The sequence below is a fragment of the Rhizophagus irregularis genome, chromosome 11, assembly GCF_026210795.1.
Source record: "Rhizophagus irregularis chromosome 11, complete sequence".
Classification (NCBI taxonomy): domain Eukaryota; kingdom Fungi; phylum Glomeromycota; class Glomeromycetes; order Glomerales; family Glomeraceae; genus Rhizophagus; species Rhizophagus irregularis.
Genome location: NC_089439.1, coordinates 870,359 through 893,873, shown reverse-complemented (window position 1 = coordinate 893,873; position 23,515 = coordinate 870,359). Strand labels below are relative to the sequence as shown.

Here is a 23,515-nt window from a genome sequence, read left to right as displayed (position 1 = left end):
TAACTTACTCTCTATAGTATTATTAAATAAATTTTTAAATAAAAAATTTAATTAGTTCAAATTATATGTAACTATTATTAAATAAATAACTTACCACCTATATTATTAAATAATTTTTTAAATGAAGAATTTAGTTAAATTATATAAAAACATTATATAAAAAGTAATAATAGAATTAGAGAAATAACTTACTCTCTATAGTATTATTAAATAAATTTTTAAATAAAAAATTTAATTAGTTCAAATTATATGTAACTATTATTAAATAAATAACTTACCACCTATATTATTAAATAATTTTTTAAATGAAGAATTTAGTTAAATTATTATATAAAAAGTAATAATAGAATTAGAGAAATAACTTACTTTCTATATAAAGAATTTTTTAAATAAAGAATTTTAGTTAGTTTAAATTATATATAAATATTATATAAATATGAAATAATAAAATTAAATAAACAATTTATAACTTACCAACTAAAAGAAATTACAAAATAATTTTTTAAATAAAGAATTTAATCAGTTTAAATTATATGTAAATATTATATAAATAAGTAATAATAGAATTAAACAAATAACTTACACGCTATATTATTAAATAATTTTTTAAATAAAAAATTTAATTAGTTCAAATTATATATATTAAACTACTATTATAAATAAATAACTTACCCTCTATATATTAAAATAAAGAATTTAGTTAAATTATGTGAAAATATTATATAAATAAGTAATAATAAAATTAGAGAAATAACTTACTTTCTATATAAAGAATTTTTTAAATAAAGAATTTTAGTTAGTTTAATTATATATAAATATTATATAAATATGAAATAATAAAATTAAATAAATAACTTATAACTTACCAACTAAAAGAAATTACAAAATAATTTTTTTAAATAAAAAATTTAATCAGCTTAAATTGTATATAAATATTATATAATAAGTAATAATAGAATTAAACAAATAACTTACACGCTATATTATTAAATAATTTTTTAAATAAAAAATTTAATTAGTTCAAATTATATATATTAAACTACTATTATAAATAAATAACTTACCCTCTATATATTAAAATAAAGAATTTAGTTAAATTATGTGAAAATATTATATAAATAAGTAATAATAAAATTAGAGAAATAACTTACTTTCTATATAAAGAATTTTTTAAATAAAGAATTTTAGTTAGTTTAATTATATATAAATATTATATAAATATGAAATAATAAAATTAAATAAATAACTTATAACTTACCAACTAAAAGAAATTACAAAATAATTTTTTTAAATAAAAAATTTAATCAGCTTAAATTGTATATAAATATTATATAATAAGTAATAATAGAATTAAACAAATAACTTACACGCTATATTATTAAATAATTTTTTAAATAAAAAATTTAATTAGTTCAAATTATATGTAATTATTATAAATAAATAACTTACCACCTATATTATTAAATAATTTTTAAATAAAGAATTTTGTTAAATTATATGAAAATATTATATAAATAAGTAATAATAGAATTAGAGAATTAACTTACTATCTATATAAAAAATTTTTTAAATAAAAAATATTAATTAGTTTAAATTATATATAAATTTTATATAAATATGAAATAATAAAATTAAATAAATAACTTATAACTTACCCACTAAAAGCAATTACAAAATAATTTTTTAAATAAAGAATTTAATCAGTTTAAATTATATGTAAATATTATATAAATAAGTAATAATAGAATTAAACAAATAACTTACTCTCTATATTATTAAATAATTTTTAAATAAAAAATTTAATTAGTTCAAATTATATGAATTATTATAAATTAATAACTTACCCTCTATATTATTAAATAATTTTTTAAATAAAGAATTTAATTAAATTATATGCAAATATTATATAAATATGAAATAATAAAATTAAATAAATAACTTATAACTTACCAACTAAAAGAAATTACAAAATAATTTTTTTAAATAAAGAATTTAATCAGCTTAAATTATATGTAAATATTATATAAATAAGTTAATAATAAAATTAAACAAATAACTTACTCTCTATATTATTAAATAATTTTTTAAATAAAAAATTTAGTTAGTTCAAATTATATGTAACTATTATAAATAAATAACTTACCCTCTATATCATTAAATAATAATAATTTTTAAATAAAGAGTTTAGTTAAATTATATGATAATATTATATAAATAAGTAATAATAGAATTAGAGAAATAACTTACCCTCTATATTATTAAATAATAATGTTTTTTTAAATAAAGAATTTTAGTTAGTTTAAATTATATATAAATATTATATAAATATGAAATAATAAAATTAAATAAATAACTTATAACTTACCCACTATAAGAAATTACAAAATAATTTTTTAAATAAAAAATTTAATCAGTTTAAATTATATGTAAATATTATATAAATAAGTAATAATAGAATTAGACAAATGACTTACTCTCTATATTATTAAATAATTTTTTAAATAAAGAATTTGGTTAATTTAAATTATATGTAAATATATTATGAATCAAATAAATAACTTACTCTCTATATTGTTAAATAATTTATAAATAAAGAATTTAGTAGTTAAATATTATATAGTAATTGAATTAACTGTTAAATGAATAACTTACTCCCTACATTATTAAATAATTTTTTTAAATAAAGAATTTAATTAGTTTAAATTATATGAAATATTATATAAATAAATAATAAAAAAATTAAATAAATAACTTACATTCTACATATTAAATATTTTTAATGATTAGTTTAAATTATATGTAAATATTATATATATAAATAAGTAATAATAGAATTAGAGAAATAACTTATAACTTACCAACTAAAAAAAATTACAAAATAATTTTTTAAATAAAAAATTTAGTTAGTTTAAATTGTATATAAATATTATATAAATAAGTAATAATAGAATTAAACAAATAACTTACTCCCTATATTATTAAATAATGTTTAAATAAAAAATTTAATTAGTTCAAATTATATGTAACTATTATAAATAAATAACTTACCATCTATATTATTAAATAATTTTTAAATAAAGAATTTAGTTAAATTATATGAAAATATTATATAAATAAGTAATAATAGAATTAGAGAAATAACTTACTCTCTATATAAAGAATTTTTTAAATAAAGAATTTTAGTTAGTTTAAATTATATATAAATATTATATAAATATGAAATAATAAAATTAAATAAATAACTTATAACTTACCAACTAAAAGAAATTACAAAATAATTTTTTAAATAAAGAATTTAATCAGTTTAAATTATATGTAAATATTATATAAATAAGTAATAATAGAATTAAACAAATGACTTACTCTCTATATTATTAAATAATTTTTTAAATAAAGAATTTGGTCAGTTTAAATTATATGTAAATATATTATGAATTAAATAATTTTTAAATAAAAAATTTAATTAGTTCAAATTATATGTAACTATAAATAAATAACTTACCCTCTATATTATTAAATAATTTTTTAAATAAAGAATTTAGTTAAATTATATGAAAATATTATATAAATAAGTAATAATAGAATTAAACAAATAACTTACTCTCTATATTAAGAATTTTTTAAATGAATTTTAGTTAGTTTAAATTATATACAAATATTATATAAATATGAAATAATAAAATTAAGTAAATAACTTATAACTTACCAACTAAAAGAAATTACAAAATAATTTTTTAAATAAAAAATTTAATCAGTTTAAATTATATGTAAATATTATATAAATAAGTAATAATAGAATTAAACAAATAACTTACTCTCTATATTATTAAATAATTTTTTAAATAAAGAATTTGGTTAGTTTAAATTATATGTAAATATATTATGAATTAAATAATTTTTTAAATAAAAAATTTAATTAGTTCAAATTATATGTAACTATTATAAATAAATAACTTACTCTCTATATTATTAAATAATTTTTTAAATAAAAAATTTAGTTAAATTATATGAAAATATCATATAAATAAGTAATAATAGAATTAGAGAATTAACTTACTATCTATATAAAGAATTTTTTAAATAAAGAATATTAGTTAGTTTAAATTATATATAAATATTATATAAATATGAAATAATAAAATTAAATAAGTAACTTATAACTTACCCACTAAAAGAAATTACAAAATAATTTTTTAAATAAAGAATTTAATCAGTTTAAATTATATGTAAATATTATATAAATAAGTAATAATAGAATTAAACAAATAACTTACTCTCTATATTATTAAATAATTTTTTAAATAAAGAATTTGGTTAGTTTAAATTATATGTAAATATATTATGAATTAAATAATTTTTAAATAAAAAATTTAATTAGTTCAAATTATATGTAACTATAAATAAATAACTTACCCTCTATATTATTAAATAATTTTTTAAATAAAGAATTTAGTTAAATTATATGAAAATATTATATAAATAAGTAATAATAGAATTAAACAAATAACTTACTCACTATATAAAGAATTTTTAAAGAATTTTAGTTAGTTTAAATTATATATAAATATTATATAAATAAGAAATAATAAAATTAAATAAATAACTTATAACTTACGCACTAAAAGAAATTACAAAATAATTTTTTACATAAAGAATTTAATCAGTTTAAATTATATATAAATATTATATAAATAAGTAATAATAGAATTAAACAAATAACTTACTGTCTATATTATTAAATATTTTTTAAATAAAGAATTTGGTTAGTTTAAATTATATGTAAATATATTATGAATTAAATAAATAACTTACTCTCTATATTGTTAAATAATTTATAAATAAAGAATTTAGTAGTTAAATATTATATAGTAATTGAATTAACTGTTAAATGAATAACTTACTCCCTATATTATTAAATAATTTTTTTAAATAAAAAATTTAATTAGTTTAAATTATATGAAATATTATATAAATAAATAATAAAAAAATTAAATAAATAACTTACATTCTACATATTAAATATTTTTTAATGATTAGTTTAAATTATATGTAAATATTATATATATAAATAAGTAATAATAGAATTAGAGAAATAACTTATAACTTACCAACTACAAAAAATTACAAAATAATTTTTTAAATAAAAAATTTAGTTAGTTTAAATTGTATATAAATATTATATAAATAAGTAATAATAGAATTAAACAAATAACTTACTTCCTATATTATTAAATAATGTTTAAATAAAAAATTTAATTATTTCAAATTATATGTAACTATTATAAATTAATAACTTACCATCTATATTATTAAATAATTTTTAAATAAAACATTTAGTTAAATTATATGAAAATATTATATAAATAAGTAATAATAGAATTAGAGAAATAACTTACTCTCTATATAAAGAATTTTTTAAATAAAGAATTTTAGTTAGTTTAAATTATATATAAATATTATATAAATATGAAATAATAAAATTAAATAAATAACTTATAACTTACCAACTAAAGAAATTACAAAATAATTTTTTAAATAAAGAATTTAATCAGTTTAAATTATATGTAAATATTATATAAATAAGTAATAATAGAATTAAACAAATAACTTACTCTCTATATTATTAAATAATTTTTTAAATAAAGAATTTGGTTAGTTTAAATTATATGTAAATATATTATGAATTAAATAATTTTTAAATAAAAAATTTAATTAGTTCAAATTATATGTAACTATAAATAAATAACTTACCCTCTATATTATTAAATAATTTTTTAAATAAAGAATTTAGTTAAATTATATGAAAATATTATATAAATAAGTAATAATAGAATTAAACAAATAACTTACTCTCTATATAAAGAATTTTTAAAGAATTTTAGTTAGTTTAAATTATATACAATTATTATATAAATATGAAATAATAAAATTAAGTAAATAACTTATAACTTACCAACTAAAAGAAATTACAAAATAATTTTTTAAATAAAAAATTTAATCAGTTTAAATTATATGTAAATATTATATAAATAAGTAATAATAGAATTAAACAAATAACTTACTCTCTATATTATTAAATAATTTTTTAAATAAAAAATTTAATTAGTTCAAATTATATGTAACTATTATAAATAAATAACTTACCCTCTATATTATTAAATAATTTTTTAAATAAAGAATTTAGTTAAATTATATGAAAATATTATATAAATAAGTAATAATAGAATTAGAAAAATAACTTAGTAAACTTACTCTCTATATAAAGAATTTTTTAAATAAAGAATTTTAGTTAGTTTAAATTATATATAAATATTATATAAATAAGACATAATAAATTAAATAAATAACTTATAACTTACCAACTAAAAGAAATTACAAAATAATTTTTTTAAATAAAGAATTTAATCAGTATAAGTTATATATAAATATTATATAAATAAGTAATAATAGAATTAAACAAATAACTTACTCCCTATATTATTAAATAATTTTTTAAATAAAAAATTTAATTAGTTCAAATTATATGTAACTATTATAAATAAATAACTTACCCTCTATATTATTAAATAATAATGTTTTAAATAAAGAATTTAGGTAAATTATATGAAAATTTTATATAAATAAGTAATAATAGAATTAGAGAAATAACTTACTCACTATATAAAGAATTTTTAAAGAATTTTAGTTAGTTTAAATTATATATAAATATTATATAAATAAGAAATAATAAAATTAAATAAATAACTTATAACTTACGCACTAAAAGAAATTACAAAATAATTTTTTAAATAAAGAATTTAATCAGTTTAAATTATATATAAATATTATATAAATAAGTAATAATAGAATTAAACAAATAACTTACTCTCTATATTATTAAATATTTTTTAAATAAAGAATTTGGTTAGTTTAAATTATATGTAAATATATTATGAATTAAATAAATAACTTACTCTCTATATTGTTAAATAATTTATAAATAAAAAATTTAGTAGTTAAATATTATATAGTAATTGAATTAACTGTTAAATAAATAACTTACTCCCTATATTATTATTAAATAAAGAATTTAATTAGTTTAAATTATATGAAATATTATATAAATAAATAATAAAAAAATTAAATAAATAACTTACATTCTATATATTAAATATTTTTTAAAGATTAGTTTAAATTATATGTTAATATTATATATATAAATAAATAATAATAGAATTAGAGAAATAACTTATAACTTACCAACTAAAAGAAATTACAAAATAATTTTTTAAATAAAAAATTTAGTTAGTTTAAATTGTATATAAATATTATATAAATAAGTAATAATAGAATTAATAAACAAATAACTTACTCCCTATATTATTAAATAATTTTTAAATAAAAAATTTAATTAGTTCAAATTATATGTAACTATTATAAATTAATAACTTACCATCTATATTATTAAATAATTTTTAAATAAAGAATTTAGTTAAATTATATGAAAATATTATATAAATAAGTAATAATAGAATTAGAGAAATAACTTACTTTCTATATAAAGAATTTTTTAAGTAAAGAATTTGAATTTTAGTTAGTTTAAATTATATATAAATATTATATAAATATGAAATAATAAAATTAAATAAATAACTTATAACTTACCCACTAAAAGAAATTACAAAATAATTTTTTAAATAAAGAATTTAATCAGTTTAAATTATATGTAAATATTATATAAATAAGTAATAATAGAATTAAATAAATAACTTACTCTCTATATAATTAAATAATTTTTAAATAAAAATTTAATTAGTTCAAATTATATGTAACTATTATAAATTAATAACTTACCATCTATATTATTAAATAATTTTTAAATAAAGAATTTAGTTAAATTATATGAAAATATTATATAAATAAGTAATAATATAATTAGAGAAATAACTTACTTTCTATATAAAGAATTTTTTAAGTAAAGAATTTGAATTTTAGTTAGTTTAAATTATATATAAATATTATATAAATATGAAATAATAAAATTAAATAAATAACTTATAACTTACCCACTAAAAGAAATTACAAAATAATTTTTTAAATAAAGAATTTAATCAGTTTAAATTATATGTAAATATTATATAAATAAGTAATAATAGAATTAAATAAATAACTTACTCTCTATATAATCAATAATTTTTTAAATAAAAAATTTAATTAGTTCAAATTATATGTAACTATTATAAATTAATAACTTACTTTCTATATTATTAAATAATTTTTTAAATAAAGAATTTAGTTAAATTATATGAAATATTATATAAATAAGTAATAATAGAATTAAACAAATAACTTACTTTCTATATAAAGAATTTTTTAAATAAAGAATTTTACTAGTTAGTTTAAATTATATATAAACATTATATAAATATGAAATAATAAAATTAAATAAATAACTTATAACTTACCCACTAAAAGAAATTACAAAATAATTTTTTTAAATAAAAAATTTAATCAGCTTAAATTATATGTAAATATAATATAAATAAGTAATAATAGAATTAAACAAATAACTTACTCTCTATATTATTAAATAATTTTTTAAATAAAAAATTTAATTAGTTCAAATTATATGTAACTATTATAAATAAATAACTTACCCTCTATATTATTAAATAATAATTTTTTAAATAAAGAATTTAGTTAAATTATATGAAAATATTATATAGAAAATTTCTAAGTTTACACGGGGTGTTTGTACACGGGTCATATAAATATAATTTTTAATAGACTAATTTTTTGTTTTTTAATTTGAAATTGAATGCTACCGACATTATACTCTTTTACTTTTATTCTTATTATATTACAGATAAATATATGTATTTTCACCTGCTCTGCAAGTTTACTTAAGGCATTAAAGGAGGTTTTGAATGCCGTTTTTAATCTACTAATATGACCCGTGTTTAAACACCCTGTGTACAAATAGAAATTGCCTATTATATAAATAAGTAATAATAGAATTAGAGAAATAACTTACTCTCTATATAAATAATTTTTTAAATAAAGAATTTTAGTTAGTTTAAATTATATATAAATATTACATAAATATGAAATAATAAAATTAAATAAATAACTTATAACTTACCCACTAAAAGAAATTACAAAATAATTTTTTAAATAAAGAATTTAATCAGTTTAAATTATATGTAAATATTATATAAATAAGTAATAATAGAATTAAATAAATAACTTACTCTCTATATAATTAAATAATTTTTTAAATAAAAAATTTAATTAGTTTAAATTATATGTAAATATATTATAAATTAAATAAATAACTTACTCTCTATATTGTTAAATAATTTATAAATAAAGAATTTAGTAGTTAAATATTATATAGTAATTGAATTAACTGTTAAATGAATAACTTACTCCCTAAATAATTTTTTTAAATAAAGAATTTAATTAGTTTAAATTATATGAAATATTATATAAATAAATAATAAAAAAATTAAATAAATAACTTACATTCTATATATTAAATATTTTTTAAAGATTAGTTTAAATTATATGTAAATATTATATATATAAATAAGTAATAATAGAATTAAATAAATAACTAATAACTTACCAACTAAAAAAAATTACAAAATAATTTTTTAAATAAAAATTTAGTTAGTTTAAATTGTATATAATTATTTTATAAATAAGTAATAATAGAATTAAACAAATAACTTACTCCCTATATTATTAAATAATTTTTTTAATAAAAAATTTAATTAGTTCAAATTATATGTAACTATTATAAATAAATAACTTACCCTCTATATTATTAAATAATTTTTAAATAAAGAATTCAGTTAAATTATATGAAAATATTATATAAATAAGTAATAATAGAATTAGAGAAATAACTTACTTTCTATATAAAGTAAAGAATTTGAATTTTAGTTAGTTTAAAATATATAAATATTATATAAATATGAAATAATAAAATTAAATAAATAACTTATAACTTACCAACTAAAAGAAATTACAAAATAATTTTTTAAATAAAGAATTTAATCAGTTTAAATTATATGTAAATATTATATAAATAAGTAATAATAGAATTAAATAAATAACTTACTCTCTATATAATTAAATAATTTTTTAAATAAAAAATTTAATTAGTTCAAATTATATGTAACTATTATAAATTAATAACTTACCCTCTATATTATTAAATAATTTTTTAAATAAAGAATTTAGTTAAATTATATGAAATATTATATAAATAAGTAATAATAGAATTAGAGAATTAACTTACTCTCTATATAAAGAATTTTTTAAATAAAGAATTTTAGTTAGTTTAAATTATATATAAATATTATATAAATATGAAATAATAAAATTAAATAAATAACTTATAACTTACCAACTAAAAGAAATTACAAAATAATTTTTTAAATAAAGAATTTAATCAGTTTAAATTATATATAAATATTATATAAATAAGTAATAAAAAATTAAATAAATAACTTACTCTCTATATTATTAGATATATTTTTAAATAAAAAATTTAATTAGTTCAAATTATATGTAATTATTATAAATTAATAACTTACCCTCTATATTATTAAATAATTTTTTAAATAAAGAATTTAGTTAAATTATATGAAATATTATATAAATAAGTAATAATAGAATTAGAGAATTAACTTACTCTCTATATAAAGAATTTTTTAAATAAAGAATTTTAGTTAGTTTAAATTATATATAAATATTATATAAATATGAAATAATAAAATTAAACAAATAACTTATAACTTACCAACTAAAAGAAATTACAAAATAATTTTTTAAATAAAGAATTTAATCAGTTTAAATTATATATAAATATTATATAAATAAGTAATAAAAAATTAAATAAATAACTTACTCTCTATATTATTAGATATATTTTTAAATAAAAAATTTAATTAGTTCAAATTATATGTAATTATTATAAATTAATAACTTACCCTCTATATTATTAAATAATTTTTTAAATAAAGAATTTAGTTAAATTATATGAAAATATTATATAAATAAGTAATAATAGAATTAGAGAATTAACTTACTCTCTATATAAAGAATTTTTTAAATAAAGAATTTTAGTTATATATAAATATTATATAAATATGAAATAATAAAATTAAATAAATAACTTATAACTTACCAACTAAAAGAAATTACAAAATAATTTTTTAAATAAAGAATTTAATCAGTTTAAATTATATATAAATATTATATAATAAGTAATAATAAAATTAAATAAATAACTTACTCTCTATATTATTAGATATATTTTTAAATAAAAAATTTAATTAGTTCAAATTATATGTAACTATTATAAATTAATAACTTACCCTCTATATTATTAAATAATTTTTTAAATAAAGAATTTAGTTAAATTATATGAAAATATTATAAATAAGTAATAATAGAATTAAATAAATAACTTACTCTCTATATTATTTAAATAATTTTTTTAGTTAGTTTAAATTATATAAATATTATATAAATAAAAATAGTAGAGCTAAATAAATAATTTACCATCTATAAAATAATTTTTTAAATAAAGAATTTAATCAGTTTATATTATATATAAATATATATAAATAAGTAATAATAGGATTAAACAAATAACTTACTTTCTATATTATTAAATAATTTTTTAAATAAAGAATTTGGTTAGTTTAAATTATATGTAAATATAATATGAATTAAATAAATAACTTACTCTCTATATTGTTAAATAATTTATAAATAAAGAATTTAGTAGTTAAATATTATATAGTAATTGAATTAACTGTTAAATAAATAACTTACTCCCTATATTATTAAATAATTTTTTTAAATAAAGAATTTAATTAGTTTAAATTATATGAAATATTATATAAATAAATAATAAAAAAATTAAATAAATAACTTACATTCTATATATTAAATATTTTTTAATGATTAGTTTAAATTATATGTAAATATTATATATATAAATAAGTAATAATAGAATTAAACAAATAACTTACTCCCTATATTATTAAATAATTTTTTAAATAAAAAATTTAATTAGTTCAAATTATATGTAACTATTATAAATAAATAACTTACCCTCTATATTATTAAATAATTTTTAAATAAAGAATTTAGTTAAATTATATGAAAATATTATATAAATAAGTAATAATAGAATTAGAGAAATAACTTACTATCTATATAAAGAATTTTTTAAATAAAGAATTTTAGTTAGTTTAATTATATATAAATATTATATAAATATGAAATAATAAAATTAAATAAATAACTTATAACTTACCAACTAAAAGAAATTACAAAACAATTTTTAGATAAAGAATTTAGTTAGTTTAAATTATATGTAAATATTTGTATAAATAAGTAATAATAGAATTAAATAAATAGCTTACTTGCTATATTATTAAATAATTTTTTAAATAAAGAATTTAGTTAGCTTAAATTATATAAATAATAGGAATATAGGCATCTTTAACTTACACCCTAGTATTATTAATTAATTATTAGTCGAATATAAATATAATACAAAAGTATTTATTGTAAATTAAATATCACTTACAATCTAGTTATTTAAATTAAGAATATAATTAGTTGAATTATATAAAATATTAAACAAATAATAAAATTTAGTTATTTGAATATTATGTAAAATAAATAAAATAAAATTATTTAATATTATTTTTGTATAATATAGTTAGTCGTATTATAAATTTGTTAAAATATTGGAATTCTAATTGTATTAAATGTTTATACTATACATATGATTATTACCTTTATCATTTTTGTGAGCCATTACTATATAATTTGTATTAAAATTCTTTATGACTGGGAAAGATAATGTATATATCTTTTTTTCTTTTTTTTTTTATCATTAAACGCCTTTATTAGTATGGATATATATGGTAATAATATTTATGTAAAATGCATTATGTGCATCACAAGTACAAGCATACGAAATCACAGTAACTGGTAGATCATTTAGTCTTAGGTAATTACAAATCACCAGTGAATGATTACTATTTGTAAATCAGTCAATCGCTGCTAAAAGCGGTTGGTTAGCTTTCTAAAAAAAGGAACCCACTTGTTTATAACGTCGTTCGCTAGTCTTTTTTAAGTGGATGATTTTTGACGTAGTACTGTGATATGGTAAGTGCCGGTTTCTTTTTTTTATTTATGTTTTTTTATTTTCTGGTTCCTTTTGGAACAATTTTTTTTTGATTTTTTATTAATATTTGTTCCGGTTCTTTAAGACCAGATTTTTTTTATTTTCTCATTCTTTCCAGTTTCTTAAATTCGGATTTCTAACCATTACTTTTCCTTTTATTTCTCCTCCTTTCTGTTTTTTTTTAAACCCATTTTTTTTTCTATTTATTATTTTCTTTATATTCTCCTTCATTCCGGCTTCTTAAGACTGAGATTTCTAATTATTATTTTTTTCCCCTTTCTTCTTCTTTCCGGTTTCTTGGTCCAGATTAAGTTTGACGGTACTACGATAAGCACCGAGTTTCGTCATTTTTTTTTTATCGGACATGTCGATCACAAATGATTTAACGTAAATTCTTTGAATTCTCTAAATAAAAATAAATGTTTGTTTTATTATATTAATTTTTTTTTTTATAAATTATTTGTAATACAATTCTTTTACATCTAAATAATTTAATATTGTTGATTTTTTTTGTTATATATACAATTAATACTATTATTGTTATTTCATTTGAATTATGATGATCAACACGAACTTCTTTATATAACTGATATTTCATTAAATTTAGAATCTAAAATAGAATTATTAGCAACATCAGTACATCACACTATTCTTTTTTTCTAAATGGCTCAAAAAAAAAAAAAAATATTCCATTAATACCATTTCCCGAAATTTTTTACTAATTATATTTTCAGTACCACAATAAATTATGTTGAATCATCAACATAATTCGAACAATCATCATTGGAGAAGCAACTCCCGTTGCTAATGTTGATAAGAGTCCTGGTGTAATATTTAATGTAACCTTAAGTAATTTCTTGGTTCTTTGACGTATAATTTCTTGAAATCCCGTAAGTAAATTAATAAGAAATAAATATCGTTTTTTTATGATTTCTTAAACTTTTGATAAATTATAAACTTTATCTCGAAGTTCTTCACCTATGCGCGCGCATTGGTGTTATGCAAATTTTTCAATACAGCAACCCAGGTCACATTTAATTTACCATAATAACCAAAAGGTGTTGGATCTGCAAAGTAACTAAATGAAGAATTCCAGGCAAATATTGATAAAGTGGATTTTCAAAAATAATTAATAAAGATTTTATTAAAACAATAAATTTGTTTTGATCTTGAATAAGTTCTTCTACATTTCATCAGATATAATAAATCCATTTTATTGCTTTAAAAAAACTTTTTTTCATCCCTTTGTATTGGGAACGAGATGAATTTACCGCTGTGGCACTACGGAAATCGCCAATTCCAATTTTTTTTCATTTGAAATAATTTTTTTTCTGATTGATTACTTTTCTAAAAAAAAAAATATTTACATATTTTTCGTCCTTATCAGATGGCATTCTTACTGCTAAGGTACTACGGTGAGTGCTGATTCTTCCATTCAAAATTTTTTTTACTATTTTTTTTTATTTTTTTTACTAATATCAATATTTTTTTTATTATTTTTAAAAATTTCATCTTTCATCCTTTCAGATCAAGAACTCACAGATTAGGAAATACGCTTACCACTGTGGTACTAGTAAGCACCAATTTCATTTTTTTTTCATTTTTAAATAACTTTTTTTTCTACTTTATTTTTTTTTACTATTATATCATCTTTTCTAAAAAATTTTTCTTTTTTGTCTTTTAGGATTGAGAATTCACGGGTGCTAATCATTGCAGCACTACAGTAAGCACAAATTCTCAATTTTTTATAATTTTTTTTAAAAAAATTTTTCGATTTTTTTTCGTTCCAAAATATTAATTCTATGTATTCTTACTAATTATTTTCTTTTTGTCTTTTATGATCAGGAACCTAAAGATCAGATGTACGCTCTTACTACTGCGGTACTACAGTGAACGCTAATTTTCATTTTTTTTTTTGTTTTGAAATAATTAATATTGACTTCCGTTCTAATTTAGTTATTGCCACTCGCTTTAATGGTAATTAACCAAATATGGTGCTATTCACGATCATTGTTTAAAAGAAAATTTCACAATTGTTTTAAACAATAAAACAAAAAATTTTTTGCTGCTATAGCATCTGCAATTCTGCATTCTATTAGTTCGGTACTAATGTTGGGTTGCAGTTAATAATAATTATGGCATTTCAGATTTACAACCTGGGTTGCGCAACCCTAGTTTCGGATTATCGTAATAAAGTGTGGTCAGTGCTAATTTGTGATTGAAATCACAGTTATTATCGGTCTGATGACAATATTTTACCAAAAAATTGGACAAGTAAAAAACCTAATTTCGGCTGGAATTAAGTTTTGTTGTAAGTTAGATTCTATACGGTAAATGTGAATGGGTCCTTATTAAAATATTTATTTATTAATTTTTCACTTTTATAGTTAGAACTTATCTAATGTATGATTAGTATTTATCAAACATTGCAACTATTTCAGACATTACACCCATTTTGATCATTACTCACTACGGTTATTACGGCATAAAGTTACAACTTTACGGCAAATACGTCACAAACTCACAATCCTTTACAAGCTGTTGCAACTATTACTGCAGCCAACACTATTCGGTATAAACGCTCATTTGTATCCTCTTTCTTAATACTTCGATGAAAATATTTGTTTGATACAACTTAAACGTAAAAAAAAAATTAATTCAAAAAGTTATAAAACGGTTCATAACAATCATAGGAGTAAATAAATAATATTTAAAAAAAAGTAAAAAAAAAAGATTTTTTAAAAAAAGTTATGAAACAAACCCGTAAAAAAAAAAAATAATTTAAATTTTATAAAACGAGTTCGGCTAGTCATATGACTAATACTGAAGTTGATCGCAAGATATTTTGAAGCAATAAAAAACAACCAGAATAGGGCTTTACGTTTCGCGCAATTTGAATGCTCTATTAAAGTATTTCGATACTAATTCAGACATACTCAGAATTTTACTTTTATCAAAAATCAAGTCCTTATACTTATGATACATAGAATTATTTATTTGAACGTTAGTAGAACTTACAGAATTTATATTACCTTTGGAGTTATAATTTATACTATACATGATTTTTTTTAAAACTAAAAATACAGACTGATGTTGTTCATTAGGAGATATGCTTCACTACGTTTAATATTTAAACTTCCCTCCTATTGTATTTCGCCATAATAATAGTAAAATGAGAAATTTGTCATTTAGTTAATTCCATTTTATCAAAGACAATGTTAATTTCAGAAATGTATTGCATTTATAATGTTTATAATGTGGGCGTGGAGCCATAATCAATGTCTGATATATTATATTTTGCCGCGTGGGCTTCCTTGGGTTTAATCTAGCATGAGTGTATGACCAGTAAAAAAAAAACGATTTGATATTCAGATATCATTTGCCATCTTTGGATCATCTAAAGTATTCAGTATTCACTATGAATTTAACATGACATAAGCAATAATACCCGAGGTAGAACAATCATAAGTTTTAAACCGCATGTTTGCTGTTTCTTCCTTACGGTATCAAACATATCAACAAGGTCTTCAATAATAGACTAGTGTCCACAAGTGTACTAATCAAACTAGGTTATATTAATTTAATATAATGTACGGACCGGTCGTACCAACCCTAAGACAATAAATGATTATCACGTCATTGTAATATATTACTGTTTATATTAAGATTAGAATAAAAATAATTTATAAATTAAACCTCATACTGTAATAAATAAGTAATTTTAACAATGGTGATTTGACATTATCATGATGTTGTAATAAAATGATCATGATAAAGAAAATGTGGTTAATTATTTCTTTTGCGGTACAGTATTATAGCCGATTACAAGTTTTGAACTACCATCTATTCTCTTATCAACTGATAAAACGATAAAACTTCCGAATTTCTTTCTAGGTAGTTTTCATTTGTTATATAATTTGTATGATTCAGGAAGAATAAAATGAACGAAATAAACAAACAAAAAAATGATTTTACTTTTATTTATTTTTTTTTTTTACAAAGAAGAAACTGAATGTAAATGAATAACAAAAAATGTTCATTTTTTTATTTATTACGTATAAAAAAAATAAAATGGATGTTTATACTTATATTTCAGCACATAAATCGTTTTTTTTTTTAAAAAAAAAAATTGTTAGGCTGATAGTCTGATACTGTCTGTATCTTACCGATGAATGATAGAAAAACTACTTTTGTTAATTTTTCCTTTCCAACTTACAAATCAATTAATCCACTTGGTAGCATAGACACGAAAAAATCCGGTGCAAAAGAACTATTTATACAGACTGATTGTGTATATGTTGGTCATTCGGGTGTTCGTACTATTGCATGTTCATGTCCTAATCTAAAAAATCAATTAGCAATTTATTTGTTTTTTTTTTTCTTGCACTAAAAGATTGTAAGTCAATTTATTAAAGTAAAAAGTAAACAGTACAAAACCAAACCAGTTAGCAATTTAATTATCATAGGAATTGCTACAGACACTAATCTGCAAATTTGGTAATTCAAATCCAGTGATCATTGCAGGATTGTACGACATTAAATTCATATACGAAAGCGTAAAACGTGCTAACGTTACAACTCTTATCTTTTTTTTCTTTAACAACTGTGAGAAAAAATGTGAATGAATGTTAAGTTGCGGTACAGAACCTATTTCATAAGCGAATAATATTGTCAAACCTATATGTTGTGAAAAGCTGATGACTTTACAATTTTGAGATCGCTCAGGCGTTAGCCTAGTTGCAAGGTTAATCACCATATGAAGAGCCAGAAGAGGTATGAAAATTTCTCTTTTCTCAGCTTTTTTGACATCATACGATAACGCTAATCTTCTACCTCGCCTTTATTATATAAGACATGCAGCAATTCGTGGAACTTTCCCACAAAAATTAAGCTATGTACATGGAAGGTTGTACTTGTATGGGGACGAAGCAATTTCTCACTATGGATCTTTGTGTTTAGGAAGGACAAGATGTCTTGCATCACAATAGTAACCGAAAGACATTCTATCTTTACCCTAGCTATCGAGTTAAAAGGACAGGAAATGGAAAAGCTATCTGTTTTTTTGCGAGTCGATCAGAAAATAAATATTTACCTCACATCTCTCGAAACATTTATTAAAGTTTATGAAGGAAAAGGCGAGGATGAGCACAACAATTATTAGTTGTATATAGAAAGGTAAGTTCAAGAACTTTGTTAAAAATTATGTACAAGAAATTAGATGGGTTTTTATGACTTGTGTCATTCAAGCTTTTAAGGCGAGTCACGAATCTAGTGTTGGAGTGCAGGCGAATTTTAAGTTTGTCTGACGTTCAAGATTTAAAGTCGACCTTATGGGAAATCATGAAATTAAGAATATGCCAGTTGAGAAATATTATTATCATTCATTCACAAAATTTTCATACTAAGGTTCTTGTCTGGGTCATACCTCACTGTACGTGGATCTCATGTCTTTAGGTATAGCTAATATTTCGTGTATGAAATACAAGAAGGCTACCGATCAGGAATTCAAAAACAGTGAAATTGCAACCCGAAAAAGGTAAAGCAAACCACAATCCTATAAAATTATTTTTTGTCCTTATTTTTTCACAAACTTTTTCTTCACAGCGAAAAATATAGAGGAGACTGAAAATACCTATTCCGATGAGGTAAACATCAACAATATTTATTCTGTCTTTGTTTATTAACCGCAAACATTCCAACTGACAGTGTCTTACTCAAAAAGGGTTTAAATGTTTCTAATGATATCTTTGTAGAAGGTCCTGAATATTTGGAGGTGAATATATAATATATATATGATGCATTGATTTTGATGGTGATCCTGCGAAGATTCTCACCACAATGTTTTCTCATCTTTTCATACTCGCACAAAATTAGAGTTTATCTGCATCTGCTTCTTGTGTAAACGAAAATGATGCAAACAAATTTAAAAGATATAATCGTAGGTGTGGAACAAACCATTAATGCTGAATATGAAAAAAAGGTAAATGGGTAATTGTCACACTTTTTTATTGCTACTCAATTATTCCAACTTTTATTAATTTATTCGGTATATCACCTAGGAAAAGTCAGCTACAGATAAAAAACATTATGTTTTAAGAGATAAGACAAGCGGTTGATTATAACGAGGACTGAATTGCAAAGATTCAATATCAATCGGACAATCAAGATGAAACATCAAACATGATGACCGTAAAAATTCTATTGAACTATACCCTCCTACCGAAATTTGCAGGAAATGTTAATAACTTCGAATTGGGAGAATATGATTTATCTGGTGACGAATATAAAGAAAGGTACTAAAATCATTTTCATCAATGATTATGAACCAATCACTTAATATGAATCATTTTTATTGAAAATAGGTTGATAGAAGCAGACATAGTAAATATTAGCCGCAAAATGTTCTCTTGTGGGTAAAAATCTCTAAAAATATTAAAAGAATGGGTGAATTGATTTATGGTACAGGTGCTTTGGCACGCAAGGCTGATGGCATTTTTTTAATTATGATGATAGCGATCATGAATCTTTATTTTTGAAAATATTGGGCCATGTAAATAATAATAATTTCAATAATAAAAAATGCATACAAAAAATAAAAATGCCTTATTCATTAATTTAATCATTATCCATTTATCCTTCATAAAATTTTCTTCAATCACTCACTGCAAACCAAATTTTAATTGTAATGAAGTATTAACGTAAAGATGAAATGTAGTGGTCATTGCTAGTGGGTGATCAGCATCAAATCACCTTGGAAGAGATATTCGTGCATTAGATGGCAATATTAAGAAAGCTACAGTTTAAGGGCTTTAAGAAAGAAATATTAAGAAGGATGGATATATGAGTACATTATTTGAAATTGTTTATGAACTTAGAAAGTAATGCGGAGTAAGATGGAACCGCTATTTTTACTATGTAAAAGGCCTAAGCCTGCGGGCATGATATTTCATGCTTTACTCCTCCCTTTAAACGTGATCTACTCTAATATCATTTTATTACTTTCGTTTTTACTTAGCCAATCGGCATATTTTCATATCGCATAGAATGAATTTAGCAATAAATTTTTCACTGTGCCATTAAATAACTTTTAATTTATAAAATTATTTATGCAATAAAGCAAATTATGCAAGTATCATTAATACAATATGCTATATAAAACGCATAACAAATGAACTGTTGTAAAGGTAAATCAGTGCGAGAAGATAATAGAATGAAAATTGACAAACTAAGGAAAAAGCACAGGAAAAATAAACATCAATCAAGAAAATGAACTAATCTGTCGGCGAGTTGTACAGATAGACTGCTGTTCTTGATTTGATAATACAACAACTACTTGATTGTTACAAGTTATTTCGTAGCTGTAATACCAAAGTATCAAATAATAACCAAGTGGTTGAAAACATGCTTGAGGTAGGATAAGGTTTCTGGTTGTATCTCTGACAGCAATTTCAGGTGGGATTGCTATATTATTAGGCGGGTTGTTGGTGTCAGTGAAATAAATTTGTGCGTTAGGAGAAAAAATTGTTTTGATTCGTAAAACTACATTTCCTCCTAGGTCAAAACAATAAATACTTTCATTGCTAGGTAAGTACGAAAACGAATTGACAAACTTCATATTGTCATCTGTTTATATCTTTTTAAGGTACATAACAGAAGAAGAAAGATGACGCGTGAAGTTAACTTTTTTTTCACTTTTTATAGGTAATACAGATCTAACTGAAGTCCTTCACCGTCTGTCATTTGAATATTACTATAAATCTCACCTTTAATATTTGAGAACAGAGATTAATAAGAATATAAAACTTTGACAATATCGAGAAACTTTTAAAGAGTAATATTGAGAAGATGCTTGCTAGTTATCAGTCGAAACTCGTGGCTATAGGTGCCGTCGAAATTCCCTAATTATGGCATTACGGCATTACGGCATATGTCGTAAATAATGCCGTAACTGTAATAAAATGCCGTAATTAATTATGATCACGTGACTTGAATAATACCAAATGATCGGCAAAAAGATCTCCTTTTTTAGAACCTTGTGTAACCTTATGTAACCCATTTCTTTGATTTATTGAGGGACAAAATTTCCTTTTTTGGAAATTGGTGTAACGTCACGTGACATAATGCTAAAAAAAGTTGACCGGGCATTACGAACGGCTGAAATTAAGTTTAGTCTTATTTATTTACGGCATATTACACTACGGCATTACGGCGTCAAGTTAAATTACGGCATTACGGCATTACGGCAATTACGGTTTACGGTTTTAATTACGGTGATTACGGCACGTGCCGTAACCGTAATAATAATTTCGGCGGCAACTATACTCGTGGCTTATTATAAACTATTCATGATTTAAATGTCGTCTGAGCAGTGATCATCAGCTTGGAAGTTGGAAGGCATTACACAAATTTCTGCGCAATGTTGAAAATCACCCAATATTTCACTTTTTTTCACCAAAGTACAATAACCCCATAAAAAGCACCATCTTGTAGATGGATTCATAGATGCTTCTATATGTGATGGTGGTGATAATGAACTTATCTCGCTTAACCTCCTAACGCTTTTATTGTGTTCTTGTTCAAATGACAATTCTAGCATATGAAAATAACACTGGTCAGAATAGTCCATTTCAGCAAAATTTTAAATTGCCGAATGTTGGACAAAATTCGGTCTGACATTAGCCGATCAGTACCAAAAAAATCGGCAACTAATTTTATAGGCGATTTGCACCGTAACGCCTGCCACTCGCAATTAGAAATTGGCAAAGTTTCAGAATTAGTTAAAAAAATCGGCTGTACATATCAATAAAATTTGAACCTGCCATGCAATTGAAATTCGTCATAAACAATCGACTATTCGTCTAAAAATCGATATTGATTTAATTTGCCGATTTGCAAAAATAAATAAAATCGACCATAATAATTTTGACGAAATTTAGCAAATTTAAGTTTTAAAACAGCGATTTTATTTCGATTGATTTACCAATTATTTTAATTAAATCGCAAAAATTTCCTACAAAAATAATACAAAAATAATACTAAAATGATAAAATTTTCCTACGAAAATAATACGAAAATAATAAAAATTTCCTACAACAATAATACAAAAATAATACTAAAATAATAAAAATTTCCTACGAAAATAATACGAAAATAATACTAAAATAATAAAAATTTCCTACGAAAATAATACGAAAATAATAAAAATTTCCTACAAAAATAATACGAAAATAATACTAAAATGATAAAATTTCCTACGAAAATAATACGAAAATGATAAAAAAATCCTATCCACAATTCCACAAAAAAACCCATAATTTTCAAAAAAAAAATCCAAAAAAAAACTGACGAATCAATCTAAAATTCGAAAAAAAGTTAGTATAACAAAAACTCAAAACAAAAATTAAAGTACAAATTTTATACCATTTGTCTGTTTTATCTTCCGTTTCCGGCGATTCTTCCACTCCAATTGGTTCCGATTCATTCACTTCCATTGGTTCTGATTCTTCCATTGGTTCCGATTCTTCCATTCCAGTTGGTTCATAATCTTCTATTACCTCTATTTCATCCATCTCCGCCAACACTTCCGCATCTTCCGCCATTATAAGATTATCCATCGTTTGAATCGGCATTTCCGGCTCAGAAAAGTCGGTATCGGCCAGCGTATTCTGCTTCACGTAGGTCCAATTTGGAGCATTTTGTGGATGACGAGAGACGATATTATATATCTCATCGTCATAATTTTGCGTTCGTATCAGTTGTGCAGATTGAAGAGAGAAAGCGTGTTGGTCCAAGATATTTCGTAATAAATCTATTAACTATTATTAGAAAAAAAATCAATCCTATTACAAAAAAAATAAAACAAATAAAAAATAAAAAATAAAAATACGACAAATAAGTTATCGAACCTCTTCAGATCTCCAAGACGGATTATAAACATTGATATGTCTTTTACCGTCTGGTTGCTCCTCATCCGATTCAGAATACTCTGGAGAGTGATATCGGTTGTCGCTTAAAACATTCAAAAGTTCTTTTCGATCATAATTCTCCAGTTTTTCGTCATTTTTGTCGAAAAGTGATTTTGCGCCTTTAACTCGTCGTGCTTTTTTCTATATTTAAAGTTTTGACGAATGATGAGATTTTTTTTTTTGAAATAATAAAGAAATTATTTACCTCATTTAACTGATTGTTTCGATGTAGATGACGATTATCTTTGTCTAAAGTGCTGCGTTGTTTATATAACAAACGCACTCTGCGATGTTTATGTAAAGCGGCAAGCCAAGACTTAACTTGCCTGTATCGTGGAGTATACCTAGGCTT

General features: G+C 19.6%; 3 protein-coding genes across 3 annotated transcripts; all 3 read right to left on the bottom strand.

Annotated features, from left to right (window-relative positions):
- Positions 1 to 20,456: 20,456 nt before the first annotated feature.
- Positions 20,457 to 20,813, bottom strand: OCT59_002743 (uncharacterized protein; the record flags this gene model as incomplete). Its single annotated transcript, XM_066145135.1, has 1 exon — positions 20,457 to 20,813. The coding sequence occupies one exon, from the start codon at positions 20,811 to 20,813 to the stop codon at positions 20,457 to 20,459; it is 357 nt and encodes a 118-aa protein (XP_065995883.1).
- Positions 20,814 to 21,548: 735 nt separating this feature from the next.
- OCT59_002742 (uncharacterized protein) lies at positions 21,549 to 21,794 on the bottom strand (the record flags this gene model as incomplete). The annotated part of the gene is made up of 1 exon (XM_066145134.1): positions 21,549 to 21,794. The coding sequence occupies one exon, from the start codon at positions 21,792 to 21,794 to the stop codon at positions 21,549 to 21,551; it is 246 nt and encodes an 81-aa protein (XP_065995882.1).
- A 560-nt stretch (positions 21,795 to 22,354) lies between these two features.
- Positions 22,355 to 22,827, bottom strand: OCT59_002741 (uncharacterized protein; the record flags this gene model as incomplete). The annotated part of the gene is made up of 2 exons (XM_066145133.1): positions 22,355 to 22,373; positions 22,619 to 22,827. The coding sequence occupies 2 exons, from the start codon at positions 22,825 to 22,827 to the stop codon at positions 22,355 to 22,357; spliced, it is 228 nt and encodes a 75-aa protein (XP_065995881.1).
- Positions 22,828 to 23,515: the final 688 nt, after the last annotated feature.